Below are 20,215 nucleotides of genomic sequence, written 5' to 3'. Positions count from 1 at the left end.
TTTTCATTTGTCTGCACCCGGTAGCTGAGTGGTCAGAGCGATAGAATGTCAATCCTAAAGACCTGGGTTCGATACTCCTCTCAGTAACTGGGTGTTGTGTTGTCCTAATCATGATCATTTCATCCCCAACGACGCGCAAGTCGCCGAAGTTGCGTCAAATCGAACGACTTGCACCCGGCGAGCGGTCTACCCGACAGGAGGCCCTAAACACACAACATTTTTTTTATTTGATGATCAGCAAGTTTTTCAAAATGAATATATCCGCAGGCTTCAAAGCCGGTTTCTTTTTCTCTGTCGCAAATTTTGAAATAAAGGGACGATGCACAACTTTTGTTGAACTTTACATATGAGCTGCACATGAAGTTCAAAACTGGAACATCAAAATAGACCTATTCAGTACCTGTGACTATACTACACAATGTCACTTCAATATACAGGGTGATTCAAAAAGAATACCACAACTTTAGGAATTTAAAACTCTGCAACGACAAAAGGCAGAGCTAAGCACTATCTGTCGTCGAATTAAGGGAGCTATAAAGATTCATTAGTTGTACATTTGTTCGCTTGAGGCGCTGTTGACTAGGCGTCAGCGTCAGTTGATGCTAAGATGGCGACCGCTCAACAGAAAGCTTTTTGTGTTATTAAGTACGGCAGAAGTGAATCGACGACAGTTGTTCAGCGTGCATTTCGAACGAAGTATGGTGTTAAACCTCCTGATAGGTGGTGTATTAAACGTTGGTATAAACAGTTTACAGAGAATGGGTGTTTGTGCAAAGGGAAAAGTTCTGGACGGCCGAGAACGAGTGATAAAAATGTAGCACGCATCCAGCAAGCATTTGTTCGCAGCCCAGGAAAATCGACTCGCAGAGCTAGCAGAGAGCTGCAAATTCCACAATCAATTGTATGGAGAGTCCTAAAAGGTTAGTTATGAAACCTTATCGTCTGAAATTGGTTCAAGCACTGTCTGCAGCTGATAAGATTAAACGAATCGATTTCTGTGATTTTATCCTTGCTCAAATGGAAACAGATGAATCTTTCGTTTCAAAGTTTGTGTTTAGTGATGAAGCAACTTTCCACGCTAACGGGAAAGTCAACCGTCACAATGTCTGTATATGGGGCACTGAGAATCCGCGGGAAACAACTCAGTATGAACGTGACTCGCCTAAAGTGAACGTTTTCTGTGCCATTTCAGCCAATAAAGTTTTTGGTCCCTTTTTCTTCGAAGGTGCTACTGTAACTGGACTACAGTATCTGGAGATGTTAGAGAATTGGCTGTTCCCTCAGCTCGAACAAGAAGCACAACAATTCATATTTCAGCAGGATGGAGCGCCACCACATTGGCACTTATCTGTCCGTAACTACCTGAACGTCAACTACCCGAGGCGATGGATCGGCCGCCAGGCAGCCCGTGAGAGAGCACTTCATCAGTGGCCTCCAAGAAGCCCTGATCTTACCCCCTGCGATTTTTTCTTATGGGGGTATGTCAAGGATATGGTGTTTCGGCCACCTCTCCCAGCCACCATTGATGATTTGAAACGAGAAATAACAGCAGCTATCCAAACTGTTATGCCTGATATGCTACAGAGAGTGTGGAACGAGTTGGAGTATCGTGTTGATATTGCTCGAGTGTCTGGAGGGGGCCATATTGAACATATCTGAACTTGTTTTTGAGTGAAAAAAAACCTTTTTAAATACTCTTTGTAATGATGTATAACAGAAGGTTATATTATGTTTCTTTCATTAAATACACATTTTTAAAGTTGTGGTATTCTTTTTGAATCACCCTGTATAGACAACAGATCGAGTACTACAAGTTAAGCATGTATGCCAACATTGTCTTCTAAACTGGAGGGTAGGTATATTTTCAGTTATAATCCCAGAGATAATTTATTGTTACATTGAGATGCATTACTTGTTGTGACAGATATCCTACATAAGTCGGAATGACATGATTCCAGTTCTCAGTTCTGTCACAGCCTTGACTTGTCCAGGGTGTCATTCCACTGAGGTAATGTCGGCAGTTTCAACTACAATCTTCCTTTACACTTGCAACAAGATCCGCTATTTTCTAGCCTTTGCATAGTTTTACACATTTGCTGTTAGCCAGAGACATAAACTGGATTGATATCAAAGGTCAGATAGTTCAAGTTCACTGAATCCGGTCTCTTCAGACCACTAGCTTACATTAACTATAGCAAAATTACAATTTAAGCCCCAGTCAAGTAGGAATTTGAACTCCCATCCCCCGACACGGATTTAGTTGGACTCTTGTCATTATCGACAGCTCATAAGCTGCGTGTTAAACGTTGTATGTATAACTTTATCATTAATCTGTGCCTTTGTATGTCAGTAAATATTGCATTTTGACAGAAGTTTAAATATATTTGATAGTTGTGTTTTCACTTAGATTTAATTGTTTTTGCCATTCACATTTAATTTTAATACGAACTTCCTGTCAATTTGTGCTATTATTCATGTTCTCCTCGTACAGTGACTCTCCCTTAATTATGTCATTTTTGTATTGTTAATTCTCATAATTTGACAGCTTTATTGATATCTTCAATTTTGTGTAAAAATTCTCACAGCATATTATAAGAAACTATCTGCGTACCTGGCCTATTACTCCATTTCCTCCTTCGATGTTTGTCTGCCAATCTTCACCACCCCCTCTCTGTCCATCTCCTCTTGTCCCTCTCTCGTCCATCTATTCGTCCTCTCTCTGTCAATCTGCTCCCCCCCCCCACTCCCCTCTGACCATCTGCTCCTTCCCCCCGCAGTCAGTATCCTCCTCCACTCTCTAACTCTCTCCTTCTCCACCTCTCTTTGTCAATCTCCTCCTCCCCCTCTCTCTGTCCGTTTTCTGCTTGCCCTCTTCCTGTCTGCCTCCTCGTCTCCTCTCACCCTCTTATCTCCTCCCCTTTCCTTTGTTTTCCCCCCATCTCTATCTATCCCCTCCTCTTCCTCTCTCTCTCTCTCTCTCTATCTCGTCCTGTTTTGTCTCTCTGTCCAGCTCCTCCTCCCCCTCGCTCCGTCCACTTCCCCTTCTCCTATCTCTGTCCATCTCCTCCTCGTCCTGTCTGACGCTATCTCTTCCTTTCTACTCTCTGTATGTTCCTATTCTCGTCCTCCTTCTCTCTCCTCGTTATCACACTCATTGCGATACGAGGCTGGTAGTTCTTACCCCTATAGTATTCCTTAAAAGATTGTAACAAATATGTGTACCAAGTTTAATTAGAATCGTTCCAGTGGTTTCCCATATGCACATGACAGATATATTTCACATATATTTAACATGTTTTACGCGTTTTTGTACACATATTTCACCTCTATGTCTAGCGAATTTCGCCCTGCAGTTTCATTTTCGCGCCACTCAATGCTTAAGACGTCGTGTGCTGATGTATGGGTGTAAGTAACTGAACAGGTACATCTAGTGGCATTTTTGCCCGCTATCTGCGTAATGTGTTGTGAGCAAAATTAGCAGCAAAGAAGTAATAAACTAAAACATCATGTATGATGCGGCAGTTTATCATGCATCTCAGGGTTTATGAGATCATACTTTCTAAAGTATGTGTCGTACAAGTATATATTTTTCTTGGTACATTCATCTGCATATGTGGATACCATCTGCGAAATGTGTTGCGAATAGAGTTAGTAGTGAAGAAGTAATAAATTAAAACGTCATGAATGATGCTGCAGTTTTTTTCTCGCACCTCAGTATTTGACGCCATATCTTCTGAACTATGTGTCATACAGTGATACATTTTTGTACGTACATTCAGCGGTCCGCGAAAAGTATTACGAGAAGAGGTAATAAATTTAAAGCTGTTGCAAGATGCGGCAGTTTTTCACTCATCTCAGTGCTTATGATGCCGCATCTCCAGAACTAAGTGCCGTACAATGAAGTAATTTTTCTGGTACATTCAGTGGTATATGTGAATACTATATGAGAAAATGTGTCACTAATACAGTGGATGGTAAGGAATTAATAAATTAAAACGTCATGCTTCATTTGGCAGTTTTAGTGGATGAACAGCGGAAATGTAGAAAGTGATAAACTTTCTCCTTTTACTATTTTGTGAGTGCCGTCAGCAAGAAAAAGGTTCGTAAAGGTTTGAAATTATTGTAAAGTTTGTTGCAAGTCTCTAAATGCCCTCATTCTCTAATACTGGGTGTCTAAAGTATGGGTATTCTCGCGTTGTGGGCGACACTGCTTTTTCACTCCCACCCACACCCCCTCGATAGGTTGGTGGTTCTTACTCCCACAGCGATCCTTTCCAGACAATAAATAATGTGTGTACCAAGTTTGGTTGAAATTGATTCAGTGGTTTAGCAGGAAATGTGGAACAGACGAACGAAATGTTCAAATGTGTGTGAGTTCTTGAGGGACCAGACTGCAGAGGTCATCGGTCCCTAGACTTACACACTACTTAAACTAACTTAAACTAACCTATGCTAAGAACGTCACACACACACACACACCGATGCCCGAGGTAGGACTCAAACAGACGTACATGAAAGTACGTACGTGAACATTATAAAATCGACAAACTTAAGTGACAGACTCCTGACTAGAAATGGATGGAGAAAAGGTCCTATGAACATGTATCTGTAAATGGACAGTGTTCGGGCAACGACATCAAATCGTCCCAGAACACAGTATAGAGCTGCATCGTATCCACATAGCAACAGATGCTCGAAGTGGTCTCCATGGGATGCAACGCGTTCACACATACCTGTCATGCAGGATAGACATAAATCGTACTTACATACACCATGTTGGTGGGTCACTTACCAAGAGCTTCATTTCAATATCATCTGCTGCTCCAAATATGTGTATGCACAGTCCGCCACCTCTCTGCACGTTCGTCTGTCTGAAGGCACCCATGATCACACAGATGCCCAAGAATGTTGTGTGATGTGGTTGGTGTATGACGTGCTGCCTCTAGATCGTTTCCAATTGCTCGGTCGTACACAAATACCATCTCGGCTTGTTCCCGACATGAACACCGGACCATTCTACTGCTTGCAGTACACTCCGTCATCAAACAGCATGTAAAACGCTATGAACACACGGCACATGGTCAGAGGAACTTTTTCATTCGTCAGGGCGATCTACCGTGGCAGCACTGTATTTCTGGACATATGCTCATAGGACCTTTTTTCTTCCATTACCAGTCAGGAATCCGTCCCTACAGTTGTCGGTTTTATTAATGTTCACCCTTTATATATATATATATATATATATATATATATATATCCATTTTTATAATTTGTATCAATTACATGAAAGGAAATAATAAAAAAAAAAAGACTTACGAGGGTAATCCCAAAAGTAAGGTCTCTTATTTTTTCATAAGTACATAGACCTGTTTATTTCTACAATGGTTTACATCAGTTTATAGCTCCAACATTTAGCTATTTTTCGACATAATCACAATTTCTGTCGATGCATTTTTGTAGACGCTGTGGCAGTTTTCGTATGCCCATGTCATACCAACTCGCTGCCATGCTGTTCAGAAAGTTATGAACCTCTTCTCTCACCTCGTCTTCGCAGCTGAATCGCTTTCCGGTCAAATGTTCTTTTAACCTATGGAACATGTGATAGTCACTGGGCGCTAAGTCAGGACAATAGGGTGGGTGGGTGATTATGTTTCACTGAAACTGTTGCAGGAGAGCAACAGTTTGCCGAGAGATGTGTGGGCGAGCGTTGTCGTGGAGAATGTGTATGCCCTTGCTCAACATTCCTCTTCTCCGGTTCTGAATTGCCCGTTTGAGTTTTTTCAGAGTCTCACAGTACCTGTCAGCGTCAATTGTGCTCCCAGTGGGCATAAAGTCGACCAACAATACCCTTTTCCGATCCCAAAAACAGTTGTCTTGACTTTACCGGCAGACTGTGTTTATTTGAATTTCCACGGCTTTGGCGAAGAAGGATGCCACCACTGGCGTGATTGTTGCTTGGTGTCAGGTGTAAAGTGGTATGCCCAGGTTTCATCACCCGTGACAATTGAGTCCAGAAAGTTGCCCTGTTCGGCTGGAAGGCGGTGAAGAAATGCGTGGGAAGCATCAACTCGTTGCCGTATGTGATCCTCAGTCAGCATGCGTGACACCCGTCTTTCGCACACCTTCCGGTAGTTCAAGGTTTCCGTTAAAATTCTGTAAGCGGTGCTTCGGGAAACCTCAGGAACCAACGTGCAGAGATCATCCAGGGTGATCCGCCAATCTTCACGCATGCTTTGCCCAACCTTCAACACTGTCTCCTCAGAAACTGACGGTCTCCCGCTTCTTTGTTCGTCGTGAATTTCGGTCCGACCAGCTGCAAACTCTCTAAACCATTTACGAACATTTTTGACATCCACGCACGACTCACCATACACTTCCGTCAATTGGTCATGGATTTCAATCGGTGCAGTGCCCTTTGCGTTCAAAAACCGAATAAGTGCGCGCAATTCGCACTTGGCGGTAACATCCAACGGGAGCTCCAGTCTCAACGGCTGCCAAGCCAAGACTGAGCGCCTCAGCGCGGCGTGCGCATGTTCACACACAGCGCGTGAAGCACTTTTCATAACAGTGTGACCAACTGCCACACAAACTGAGTTCTGTACTTATAAAAAAATAGGAGACCTTACTTTTTGGATTACCCTCGTAGTTTAGGTCACCAGAACAGCTGTTAGGCACCCCCTTAAAAGAGCACATTGGTCCCTTCAGAGCGCTGCAGATGGAGTAGACGTCTTACTAAATGGTCGTCTGACATTCTACCGCTACGTACGAGATCATGGCAGTGAAGTGGTGTGTATGTGCCAGTCGTTGTACGGATTCAGTGCAGTTAGACAGGTCGATGTGAAGACGTGGTAAAAGGGCCGATAGAGTTGTGTTGTTTGAATGTGCCCATGGCGACACCATAAATGAAGTTGCCTGATTGCCGGTGAATAAACATTGGCTGTCCAACATGTCTACAAGCAATGATCATAAAAAGATCCTAATCAACAGGAAATGGAGACGAGTGTCACATCCTGTCAAAGACAAGTTGTTTCACATCCGACAGGAACTTCTCAGATCAGTTAATGCAGTTCCATCTCAACCATTTCGAAGTGAGAGTCATGCAGGGACATTTGGAGTTGGCACAGCAAAACACCGTTGCTCACAGAGCCACATAGGGCTACATCTACAATGGCCCAAAGCAGACAGAAAGTGGGCTGTAGTTGACCGACGAGTTGTAGTTTGGCCTCTTTGTCAAACGATGCAAGACGTCGGGTGCCCAGCCAGGGTGTGTGGAAGGTGTTTTTGGGGTGTTTTCCCTGTCATGACCCGTTCAGATTACTGTTAACCTGAACCAGGGTGTCTATTTCTTTATTCCCGTGACCAGTTATTGATCTTAATACTAGATCTTCACGACGAGTACGCTGTGGACACTCATGTCAGTCTGCAGCTCGTGGTCGTGCGGTAGCGTTCTCGCCTCCCGTGCCCGGGTTCCCGGGTTCGATTCCCGGCGGGGCCAGGGATTTTCTCTGCATCGTGATGACTGGGTGTTCTGTGACGTCCTCAGGTTAGTTAGGTTTAAGTAGTTCTAAGTTCTAGGGGACTGATAACAATAGATGTTAAGTCCCATAGTGCTCAGAGCCATTTGAACCACTCACGTAAACCGAGGTCTTTGCGTCCGTGTTCATGGGGCTGCACGAATTCGATGCGTGTTTGGTGAGCAGTCTGTTGCACTCCGAGTGGCCCACAAAATCACCCGAATCTAACCTAGTAGAATTGTCTGGGACTATTGGGAACAGCGGAGAAACTCAGTAAACAACAATCGCATCAATTTTGGAAGCTGTATGGGCTGTGATCAACAACAAGTGGTTTTATGTCGATATGGCATACCTCGAGAAACTTGTGCACCCTATTCCTTACAGAACCAGGATCATTATTAACACTATAGGTGGTTTCTCATGGCATGGTTCAAATGGCTCTAAGCACTATGGGACTTAACATCTGAGGTCATCAGTCCCCTAGACTTAGAACTACTTAAACCTAACTAACCTAAGGACATCACACACATCCATGCCCGAGGCAGCATTCGAACCTGCGCCCGTAGTAGCAGCGCGGTTCCGGACTGAAGCGCCTAGACCGCTCGTTCACAGCGGCCGGCTCTCATGGCATGAATGTGACTTTCCTTGGGGGTGATTTTTGCCTGAGAATGGTGTAGTAGAGTCGGTGAGAGGGGTAAGAGAGAGGCAGCGCTAGAGAGATCCATACCGTGAGGCAGTGCCGCGTTGACGACGGCGCAGACGGCTCCCGAGCAGAGCGTGGCCAGCAGGGCTGGGGCGAAGAGCGCCGACCTGCCAACGCAGACGGCCACGGTGTCGCCCTCCCGCAGGCTGGGCACCGCCCTCTGCAGCGCCGACAGCTCCGCCGCCGCCTGTCGCAGCACCCAGTCTGCCCGCGACTCCTGGCCCACCACCACCTGCACCACAGCACACACACACACACACACAGTCTCATCAGTTCCCCCACCCGGTCACCAACCAACAGCGGGGCACACAGACCTAATGCTGCAAGGCATTATCGTCTGGGAGACCCAACAGGGTTGATGTTGAGTCTCTATTGAGGACCAAGCAAGATGGTACTAAACACATTGGACTCTCACATTCAGGAATATGGCAGTTAAAAGCCCCTTAAAAACCATCCGCATTATGTTCTGCGTCATTCCCTTAATCGCTTAAGACAGATGCAGGGAAGGCTTTGACAAATATGTAGCCTTCTCCCAGTTCCAACTTGTGCAGTCTCTAATGACCTCGTCATCGACGGCATTTTGCACCTTAATTTTCCTTTCCATAGGAAATTTTTCAATCAGTTCAAACTAAATACTCCGAAAGTGCACATGTAATCGATCAGACCATGTAAGGTGGACTCTGCTAATAGGATAGACTGAAGTGCACTCATGGATAATGTAGTCATTCTCAAAGATCCTTGAAGAATCAAACGAGGAAAGGATAAACAGCCACTCTCTCGTGCTACGCGCCTTGTCTGTTTCTCCTAGTCTGGCAAGAGTGTGCCTGTACAGCAGTGTTTGCGCCTTCCAGGATTGTTCCCAATTTCTCCATCTGCGATAAGATGTTGAACCAGAATGTATGTTTTGTAAATTATAGAGTGCAGCGATCAGTCGTCCTCTTTAAACTTTTTTTTAAATTGTGCAGATCTGTATTTCGGCTACAAGCTAGACATCCTTTGAGCAGTTCCCAGAACCCCACATTTTTCAGAACAACCTGATCATTAATCAGTTTGCTGTCGGAATTTTTGTAATGGCAGAAGATCTCGAGATCTTCCAGGAGGTCGAGGAATCTGCAACAACCCGAAAAATGCGCGGTTCTGGGAATGTTCGAAGATTTGTTGCTGGGAGGCGGTGGAGGGTTTGACCCAGGGAAACGAGGTAACACCTTTTTTTATTGTCATTTTGATACCTTACAAACAAGGTAGGCCAGCAGAGGCCCATTGACGCAGCTCTTCGGCCATAGAAAAGACACACGGTACAAAAGGAATACAGAAAAACAAACATACATGGAGGACAAAAACGGGAGATAAACATAGTAACAATAAACGAAGTCGTTTACTGACGCACTGCTCCGATAAGAAACGTTCAACACTGCACACAGTGGAGAATACAGAATGTCACACGTAAGCAGAGGAGCTCGGACGGAGAGACACGGATGCACTGAGAGGATGACAAACATGAGTACTGTGGCAACGACCTCCGGCACACCAAGATGCACAGTTCACACAAAAAAGCTGGGGGCCTGCTAGAGGGAAGGGGTGAGGGTAGGAGGGAGAGGGGAAGGTGGAGGGGGTTGATGCCAATGGGAGAGAAGAAGGGAGGGGAGGGGGTAGGGGGTGCGTGGAAGCCCAGTGAGGACTGGAGGGGGGAGGGGAGGGAAGGAGGAAGTAAGGAGGGAGAGAAGGGAAAGAGGGTGCCCTGGAGGGAAACCACAGGGGGAGGAAGGGGAGGATCAAAGTTGGTAGGAGGGATAGATGGAGGGGATGAGGGCATCATCAGGGGGAGTTTATGGAAGCCACCTTGTTCAAGGGTATGGAGTGTGAAGAGATGGAGAGCGGGTGGGATATAGGAGTACAGGTGCGGCAGCAGATGGGGGTGGGAAAGGATGGGAGAGACAAGCGGGTGAGGGGGATCAAGTTTGTAGGAGGTGTAAAGGATCCGTATTCGTCTGAGGAAAAGGAGGAGGTGTGGGAACGGAATTAAGTCGTAGAGGATCCATGTGGGGGAGGGGAGGCGGATGCGATAGGCGAGGCAGAGCACATGGCATTCCAGGATTTGAAGGCATTTGTAGAAGGTGGGAGGGACGGCGATCCAGGCGGAATGGGCATAACAGAGGATAGGGCAGATGAGGAATTTATAGGTGTGGAGGACGGTGGAGGGGTCCAGACCTCATGTGCCGCCAGAAAGGAGTTTGAGGAGGCGGAGTCGGGAGCGTGCATTGGCTTAGATTGTCCGGAGATGGGGGCTCCAGGAGAGGCGACGGTCAAGGGAGACGCCAAGGTACTTGAAGGTGGGGGTGAGGTTGATAGGACGGCCGTAGATAGTGAGAAAGAAATCGAGGAGACGGAAGGAAGGGGTGGTTTTGCCTACAATGACGAGCCATCTTGTCAATATGTAGCAGCCATTTGCATCATATTATATGAGTAAGATGATTATAATTCCGAACCAACAGAACTTCTTCCATGATATGTTAGTTCAGATGCGTAAACAGTATTATTAACAGCAATTCAATACATTGATTGTTTTGCATTTACAAGGAAAATCGATTTTAAGGGATAATAAGGTTAGTGGAATAGCCAAATTGCACCAACCAAGCATCTGACTGACACTTGGCGCAATCTGTGAACGATTTAGTAAATATGATGAGCAATATACTTATTATGTTTTAATAAAGAGAGATATAATATAAAGATAAATATATGAAAGCTATATCAACTAACAGGTATATACAGCACGTGTCTTCTTGTGCTTTATAAATTAAAAAAAAATTAAAAATGTTTTACCCATCTGACGTTATTGAAATGTTTTGATAATAATAACGGACTCGCAAGGAGTGAACATGGAAATTTTATTACTTGCTGGCAAATATGAAATGAGTCAGACGACAATGTAAGATTTTTACTTATGTTTCATTTTATGTAATTCTCATGCAAATTTGAAGTGGTTTACTTCCCTTGAAGTTTATATACGTTGTTCTCGTAGATGGTGCCATGTAACCAACCGATGCATTCTCCATACAGCCTGCCTTCCGCAAACAGCATTATTGAATGAACTGTAGATGAAGCCCGACCAACAGGAAATTACATGCATTGAGCGGAAATAATAGTGATATGCAATATACAAACCACATGAGTTAAGCCATTATTTATAGCTTCTTATGACATCTTCTAACTATGTACTTCTTGTATTCTTAGCACTGAGAGTGGCTAGCTTGTAGCCGAAATCTAGATCTGCACAATAAAAAAAAAAAGTTTAAAGAGGACGACTCATCGCTTCAATCTATAATTCACAAGTAAATATAACAGTAGCTGAGTGCAACAGTTTTCTGAATAGAAGGTAACCTGATGATAATTTATTTTGTCTTGCAGGTTGGTATATTGTATTTAGTATTTTATCCATCCTCAGAAACTGTAGGCGTATATAACGAAATAATAAGCAACTAGCTGCATAAAATAAGTTTCATTTCCTTACTGGTTTGGGGAACTTAGTGCTCTTCTTCAGAAAGTTATACTTAACGTATTGTTCGCGAGTGTCACCAATGAGGTCTTACAGGTTTGTTGACGCTCGCAAATGATGCGATAGTTATAACCTTCTGAAGGAGGGCACTAAGTGCCCGAAACCGATCAAGTTAAATTTCATTTATGCAGCGGATTGCTTATTATTTCATTATATACATCCTTTGTATTTAATACAAGTGTTTAATTTTGTGATGAATTCGTACAAAATTTAATGTCTCGTTTACATTGTTTACTGTAAAGAAGAAGGAAAAAAAAGAAAAGAAACTTGGAAGAGCCGAGGTGCTGATAAAATACGATTGAAATACGATTAGATGTCGACACTTCAAATCTTAATTACCTTCAACATTATCACATCCTCTATATTTGTTATTTTAATAATATATCATGACAACGTTATTATTCATAAAATTCTGAGAGACAATTAAATGGATCCTATGAAGTCAGTGACGTTTCAACAAAGAATAATTAAAACTCATAAATTCCTTGCATAAGCGAAGTGTCTTCGTCATAGGCTAATTGTCTGGGATGATTTTATATACTTCAGGTCCAGCAAAAGTCGCACCCACTGTGCAGAAGGAACTCAATGATTAGTACAACTCGTTGCTATGGTGGTCGGAAAGCGAGAACGTTTCTGGGCCGCTTCATGGATAAACACTTTCCTTAATCGTTCATCAGTAACGGAGTTCCCTAGTCGGTCATCAGTGGCGGAAGGTGCATTTTCCAAAGTATGTTTCGCTTCGGAAAGCGATTTGTGGAAAATTATTGGCTTGTTATAAACATCACAGCATATACAATAAACTCAACGGAAGCTACTCTGGCTATTAGAATGGAAATAATACTAACAAAAGATCGTGTCAGGAAATAAGACTAAGCAGATGGTTGTAATCAGAGTAAGAGGGGGGAGCACCAATGAATTCTTTGTTACTGTGCCAAACGACAGGCAGTCCATACATAAATGCGTTGCTGAGTTGTGTAAAAACACGAATTTGAATAATTCCCACAAGCCGTTTGGGACTCCTCGAAAATTAAAGTAAAGCGACGTGGACCTCAGCTGACAGCAGTCAGTAGCGCTGCAAATCCAGTGAAGCAAAGAAAGCAGGTAATTATAGTTCAGGATTTCTGATTTCAAAGAATTAATGTGATCTAGAGGGAGTGAAGGCTCTCTGTTTTAAGAGCCTAGATGCGTGATACCTCTCTTTCGAAATGAGTCGTCAGATCAGGATATTTCCTGAATGCTATTAGATGGCATGGGACAATCAATTTTGTGAGTTTACTACTAGTGGAAAAGGTTGATCTGAGTCCAAAATAGTGTGATAAAACGGCCTGCTTTGCACGCAAATTGCCAGGTGAGCAATGGCCACAAATGTTTATCGAGTATTTTTGCCGCTGTTGTGGTCTTCATTCCGAAGACTGATTTGATGCAGCTCTCCACGATAGTCTCTTCGTCTCTGCGTAACTGCTCCAACTTCTGCCAACTCCGTCTATTTGACCTTGCTTGACCAACTCAAGACTTGGTCCCCCTAAAAATTTTTTGCTTACCACACTTTCCTCCTTTACCAAATAAACTACTCCTTCACGCTTCAGAATGTTCCCTTTCAACCAGTCATTTCTGTTATTCGTGGGGTGCTCGGAATTTCTTTACTCCACAATTCGATTCGGTACCTCTTCAATAGTAATCCGATCTAGCTACTATCTAATCTTCAGCATTCTACAATTGCACCACAGTTAAGGACCTTTACTCTTCTCGTCTGAACCTCACCGCCCTTATTTCACTTTCCCAACAGGCTACATGCCAGAAAATTAACTTCAATAAAGACTTCTTAACACATTCATTTATTTTCGATGATTAGGTGTGCAGTCCCGACTTTGGGCCATATATGCACTGTTATGTATGAGGCGGAACTATGGGCCTCATGGAAGAAGGGTGACCCGGCTGAGTCACGCAATTTGACTCTTAGTCTGATCACGAGGTGTGGCCATTAAATGCACGCGTTGATCACAGGCTGATGTGCGGATCAATGAACTATACTTGACGGGATGTATCTGGAACATCTTAGGTGATTAGATAGTTAGTAGACAGGAATACAATTGAATACTTAGCTTTAATTCAGCATCAGCGGTGAACGTCGATCGTGACTTTGTACAATAATATTTACAATTGCAGTTATAGACTGAACTGCGAATACTTCTTTACAATTCTGATTGCTTCACACATATAGATCAATTGGCACTGCATAAACTGTATGTGGCGCCTGACTAGGTCGTAGCTACTGACTTAGCTGAAGGCTATGCTAACTAGCGTCTCTGAAGCTATAACAAGTGAACCATTGCTAATCAAGTCGGCTGTAGAACTGGCCAGTGCGCTAGCTTAAGACCAGCCGAGTGGCGGAGCTCGGTCTGCTAGCGTCGACACTGGCGACTCGCGGGTCCGATGTGTACTGACGGACCGCGGCCGATTTGAAGCCTACAACCTATCAAGTGTGGCGCCTTGCGGTGACACCACATGCATTCCATCCATTCCTCAGACTGTGTCAGGAGGAGGCCACGCCCCATTCCTAAGACCCACCACTTTCTATGATGTCATCATGCCCCTCCCCTAAGAAGCTGTCCTTCACCAATCGGACAGGTTCTCAGTCAACACACATATTTATATCTCCCAGTCACAGCCCTTTATTTTGCCAACCACTGAAAGAAACGTTTGGAGCACAGCGTTGTGTGGTTTGCGAAACATGGACAGGGAAAACCGGAAAAGAGAACAGAAGCATTTGAGATGTGGTGCTACAGAAAAATATTGAAAATTAGATGGACTGCTAAAGAACAATGAGCTGCTCTACAGAATCCGCGAGGAAAGGAATATGTGGGAAACACTGACAAGGAGAAGGCAGTGAATGATCTGAAATCTGTTAAGGCATCAGAAAATAACATCCATTGTACTAGAGGGAGCTGTGGAAGGTAAAAACCGAGGAAGAAGATAGAGCTTAGAATACATCCAGCAAATAATTGAGGACGTATGTTGCAAGTGCTACTCTGAGATGAAAAGTCTGGCGCAGAAGACAAGGAAAAAAAAAAAAAAAAAAAAAAAGCGAGGCACCCACCCAGTCACACACTAATATTACGCCTGCCATTAACACAAAACAACCAATAAGAATGTAGCCTCAGAGCCGCCATATTGTCCATGTCTAAAACTATCTGAATTTTAAATTTTGCAATCAGGTTAAAAAATATTCTAAGAACATGTATATTTATCTTAAATACATAAAATGTTGACAACAGTAGCGTAATTTGCGGTATTTCGACGTCTAGATTACTTTTCTCGAAAATATATAAGCACAAAAAATATTTATATACAACAAACTGGTGATGTAACATTTACATTTGTTTTTTAAGTTAAGAAATAATAACGTCTTCCCAAATAATTTCAGAGTTGTTGTCAGTAAATAATTTTTGACATCGCTGAGGAAACACAGTGACTGTAGCCAGTAAATAATTTTTGACGTCACTGAGGAACCTCACCAATCACAAACTTCATTTTAACAATAAAAAGCAGTCTAGGTCACAACATATTATTTATTTTTAATTTCTGGATTAAAAATAAGTGATTTATTGTGATCTGGGCCCACTTTTGTTATTAATTTGTTACGATCAGCTTTTGTTGCACACAGGAGAGTTAATTGCGCCATAAAAACACAAATATATGTACACTCACTTATCTGCAAACCATATTACGCACACATTATATGTTTATATGACGATCTAGACTTCGGCGTCGGGCTAATTTGAAGTATCGCACTGCATTGCTTGCCTTCCTGCTTTTAAAGTCAATTTAGTCTTGAGGTGAATGTAGCTGGGGATAACCAAAGCAACAAAATGTATCAAATTCAACAAAATATGTAGGACAAACAAAGGTATCCCCAGTTACACCCATCTCAAGACCAAATCCACTTTAAAAGCATCAAAACGAGCAACACCTGAAAATATCTGAACTCTGATGTAGACATACTTCATACAGTGAAATGGCGATAATATCATTTCGAAAGTTCTACATGATTGCAGTACCCACCCCTCCTCCCTTCCTTCATAAAAAAGAATCATCAACTATTTATTTAGCCAGACATATGGGAATGTGCTTCGTTTTCAAAGGAAAAAATTAAGATAAGCTAAGAAAAAGTGAAGGTCAAACAAATTTATCCCCAATTACATCCACCCGAAAACTTAATCCGCTTCAACAGCAGCAAAACGAGTAATATAGCGTTGCACGTGAAAAGGACCTAATGCCGAAATCTAGATCGTGATATAAATATACATTGTACTGTTAATGGTGGTAATATCATTTCGAAAAAACACAATACATCTATTGAATGAAGCAGATAAAAATTCGCTAACGCCTTCCTAAGAGACTGTCGCCACTCCTTTCCAATTAACTACACTGTGGGATCAAAAGTATCTGGACACCCACAAAAACATACGTTTTTCATATTAGGTGCATTGTGCTGCCACCTAGTGCCAGGTACTCCATATCAGCGATCTCAGTAGTCATTAGACATCATGAGAGAGCAAAATGGGGAGCTCCGTGGAGCTCATGGACTTCGAACGTGATCAGGTGGTTGGGTGTCACTTGTGTCATAAGTCTGTACGCGAAATTTCCACGTCCTAAACATCCCTAGCTCCACTGTTTCCGAAGTGATAGTGAAGTGGAAACGTGAAGGGACACGTACAGCACAAAAGCGTACAGGCCGATCTCGTTTGTTGACTGACAGAGACCGCCGACAGTTGAAGAAGGTCGTAATGTGTAGTACGCAGACATGTATCCAGACCATCGCACAGGAATTGCAAACTGCATCAGGATCCACTGCAAGTACTATGACAGTTAGGCGGGAGGAGATAAAAATTGGATTTCAAGGTCGAGCGACTGCTCATAAGCCACACATCACCCCGGTAAATGCCAAACGACGCCTCGCTGGTGTAAGGGCGTAAATACTGGACGATTGAACAGTAGAAAAACGTTGTGTGGAGTGACGAATCACGGTACATAATGTGACGATCCGATGGCAGGGGGTGGGTATGGCTAATTCCCGGTGAACGTCATCTGCCAGCGTCTGTAGTGCCAACAGTAAAATTCGGAGGTGGTGGTGTTATGGTGTGGTCGTATTTTTCATGGAGGGTGCTTGCACCCCTTGTTGTTTTGCGTGTCACTATCACAGCACAGGCTTACATTGATGTTTTAAGCACCTTATTTCTTCCCACTGTCGAAGAGCAATTCGGGGATGGCGATTGCATCTTCAACACGATCGAGCATCTGTTCATAATGCACGGCCTGTGGCGGAGTGATTACACGACGATAACATCCGTGTAATGGACTGGCCTACAGGGAGTCCTGACCTGAATCCTGTAGAACAACTTTGGGACGTTTTGGAACGCCGAATTCGTGCCAGGCCTCACCGACCGACATCGATACCTCTCCTCAATGCAGCACCCCGTGAAGAATGGGCTGCCATTCCCCAAGAAACCTTCCAGTACCTGATTGAACGTATGCTATCAAGGCTAAGGGTGGACGAACACAATATTCAATTTCAGCATTACCGATGGAGGGCGTCACGAATTTGTAAGTCATTTTCAGCCAGGTGTCCGGATACTTTTGATTACATAGTGCATGTAAGTTTAGGCCAGATGTGGCTTACATTCAAAGAAATATTATTTGTGACAATCGTGAGATTTATACCGAATAAATTAATAAAAGGTGATTCTGATCCCCCCACTTTACACAAAAGTGGTCAAAAAACTTTTGCAGAAGCTTTTAATAGCTTCCACATCGACATTCTGTCTAGAAATGGGAAAGAACATCCAAAGATATTCCAGTTGCATGTAGATTTCCAGAACGCTTTTGATACTGTTCCTCACAAATGATTTGTCTTCACATTGCGTGATTATGGTGTATCGTCTCAGTTGAGCGACTGGATTGTGAGCTTCTGTCAGAAAGGTCGTGGTTCGAAGCAACTGACGGAAAGTCAACGACTGAAACAGAAGTAATATTTGGTGATCCCCAAGGAATGTTATAGGCGTTGTGCTGTACCTGGTCTACATACGACATACGAGACATCTGAGCAGCACTCTTAGATTGTCTGCAGATGATACTATCATTAACCTTCTTGTATAGTCATCAGGTGATCAATACTAATTGCAAAGTGACTTAGACATGGTTTCTGTATGGTGCGAAAAATGGCAACTTAAAGTAATGAAAAGAGTGAAGTCATCCACACGAGTACTAAAAAAAGTCGGCTAAATTTCGGTTGCACGATACAGCACACAAATCTTAAGGTTGTAAATTCAATTAAATACTTGGGTATTACAGGTACGGAGAAAGCAAACCAGAGACTCCAATTTATTAACAGAACCCTTAGAAAGTTCTACAGGAGTACTAAAGAGACTACTTACACCACGCTTGTTCACCCTTTTCTGGAGTCTTGCTGTGCGATGTGCAATTCGCATCAGATCGGACTGACGGAGGACATCGAAAAAGTTCAAAGAAGAGCACGTCGTTTCGCATTATCGCGAAATAGGGGCGAGAGTGCTACGGAAATGATACGTGAATCACGGTGGCAATCATTAAAGCAAGGGGTTTTTCGTTACGGCAGGATCTCGAGAAATTTCGATCACTAACTTTCTCTACCGATTGTGAAAGTATTTTGTCCCCACCCACCCACAAAAGAACAAATGATTATCATAATAAAATAAGAGAAATCAGAGATCGCTCAGAACGATTTAAAGACTCTCTTTTCCCGCACGCTGTTCGAGAGTGGAACGGTAGAGAAATGGAATGAAGGTGGCTCGATGAACCCTCTGCCAGGCACTTAAATATGAATTGCAGAAGTTGATGAAAGTGCACCAGGAGCAAGACACAATCAATACCCTCAGTGAGCGATACCAATAGTAATATCAGTGATGTTAGCACCGCGAAAGCACGCCTAGAAAAGTCATCAGAAGATCGATACCAGTTGCATAATTACTAGGAAATGATATCCGTATGGTGATAAACGTGGCAATTGTCTCTGAACAAAAAAAAGTGTGAGATCATCCAAATGAGTATGAAAAGAAAGCCATTAAATTTCGATTACACGTTAAATCAAACCAACCTAAATGCTTTCAATGCAACTAAATATCTGGAAATTACAATTACGAACAAGTTAAATGGGAACGATCACATAGAGAATGTTGTGGACAAGGAAAATGAAAGATTGCGTTCTGTTGGCAGGACTCTTAGAAGATGCAATATGTCTACCAAACACACTGCCAACATTACACAACTGCTAGAATACTGCTGTGCAGTATGGGATCCTTAGCAGATAGGATTGACGGAGGACTCCAAATAAGGGCAGCTCTTTTGTACTACCGCAAAATACGCAGAGAGCGTTAGGGATATGAAAAGAGAGTTGGGCTGGCAAACATTTAAAAAAACACGTTTTTCTTTGTGCTGAGATCCTTTCACGAGATTTCTGTTCTTCTCCTTTGAATGCGAAAATATTTTACTGACGCCAAGCTACATAGGAAGAAATAATCGTGTAATAAAATAAGAGAAATCAGAGCTCATACAGAAAGAGTTAAGTGTACATTTCTCCCACGCGCTGTTAGAGAGTGGAATCAGTATCAGGTATTTAAGTGTGAACTGCAGCGTAATCGGCCGAGCGGTTCTAGGCGCTTCAGTCTGGAACCGCTCGATCCCTACGGTCGCAGGTTCGAATCCTGCCTCGGGCATGGGTGTGTGTGATGTCCTTAGGTTAGTTAGGTTTAAGTAGTTCTAAGTTCTAGGGGACTGATGACCTCAGATGTTAAGTCCCATAGTGCTCAGAGCCATTTGAACCACTTTTTTGCAGCGTAATCATGTAGATATACATTGAAAAGCCAAAGGAACTGGCACATCTGCCTAATACCGTGTACGCCCTCCACGAGCACGCGGGAGTGCTGCAACACGACGTGGCATGGGCTCGACTAATGTCTGAAGTAGTGCTGGAGGGAACTAACACCATGAATCCTGCAGGGCTGTCCATATTCGTAATAGTAGGAAGGGGTGGAGAACTCTTCTGAACAGCGCGTTGCGCAGTGGCTAGCACACTGGACTTGCATTCGGGAGGACGACGGTTCAATCCCGCGTCCGGCCATCCTGATTTAGGTTTTCCGTGGTTTCCCTAAATCGCTCCAGGCAAATGTCGGGATGGTTCCTGTGAAAGGGGACTTGCATTCGGGAGGACGACGGTTCAATCCCGCGTCCGGCCATCCTGATTTAGGTTTTCCGTGGTTTCCCTAAATCGCTCCAGGCAAATGTCGGGATGGTTCCTGTGAAAGGGGACGGCCGACTTCCTTCCCCGTCCTTCGTTAATCCGATGAGACCGATGACCTCGCTGTCTGGTCTCCTTCCCCAAGACAACCAACCAGCGCGTTGCAGGGC

At 43.5% G+C, this 20,215-nt stretch overlaps 1 protein-coding gene across 1 annotated transcript in view; it reads right to left on the bottom strand.

The window, feature by feature from the left end:
• LOC124805561 (4-coumarate--CoA ligase-like 1) overlaps window positions 1-20,215 on the bottom strand; it is a 91,577-nt gene that overhangs the window by 59,382 nt on the left and 11,980 nt on the right. The window contains exon 2 of the mRNA XM_047266128.1: window positions 8,242-8,449. Coding sequence (XP_047122084.1) covers window positions 8,242-8,449 — 208 coding nt within the window. The remainder of the gene's footprint in view (window positions 1-8,241; window positions 8,450-20,215) is intronic.

This window comes from Schistocerca piceifrons, chromosome 7, assembly GCF_021461385.2.
Source record: "Schistocerca piceifrons isolate TAMUIC-IGC-003096 chromosome 7, iqSchPice1.1, whole genome shotgun sequence".
NCBI lineage: Eukaryota > Metazoa > Arthropoda > Insecta > Orthoptera > Acrididae > Schistocerca > Schistocerca piceifrons.
Note: the sequence above shows the minus strand (reverse complement) of the source record. Positions and strands in the feature narration are given on the sequence as shown.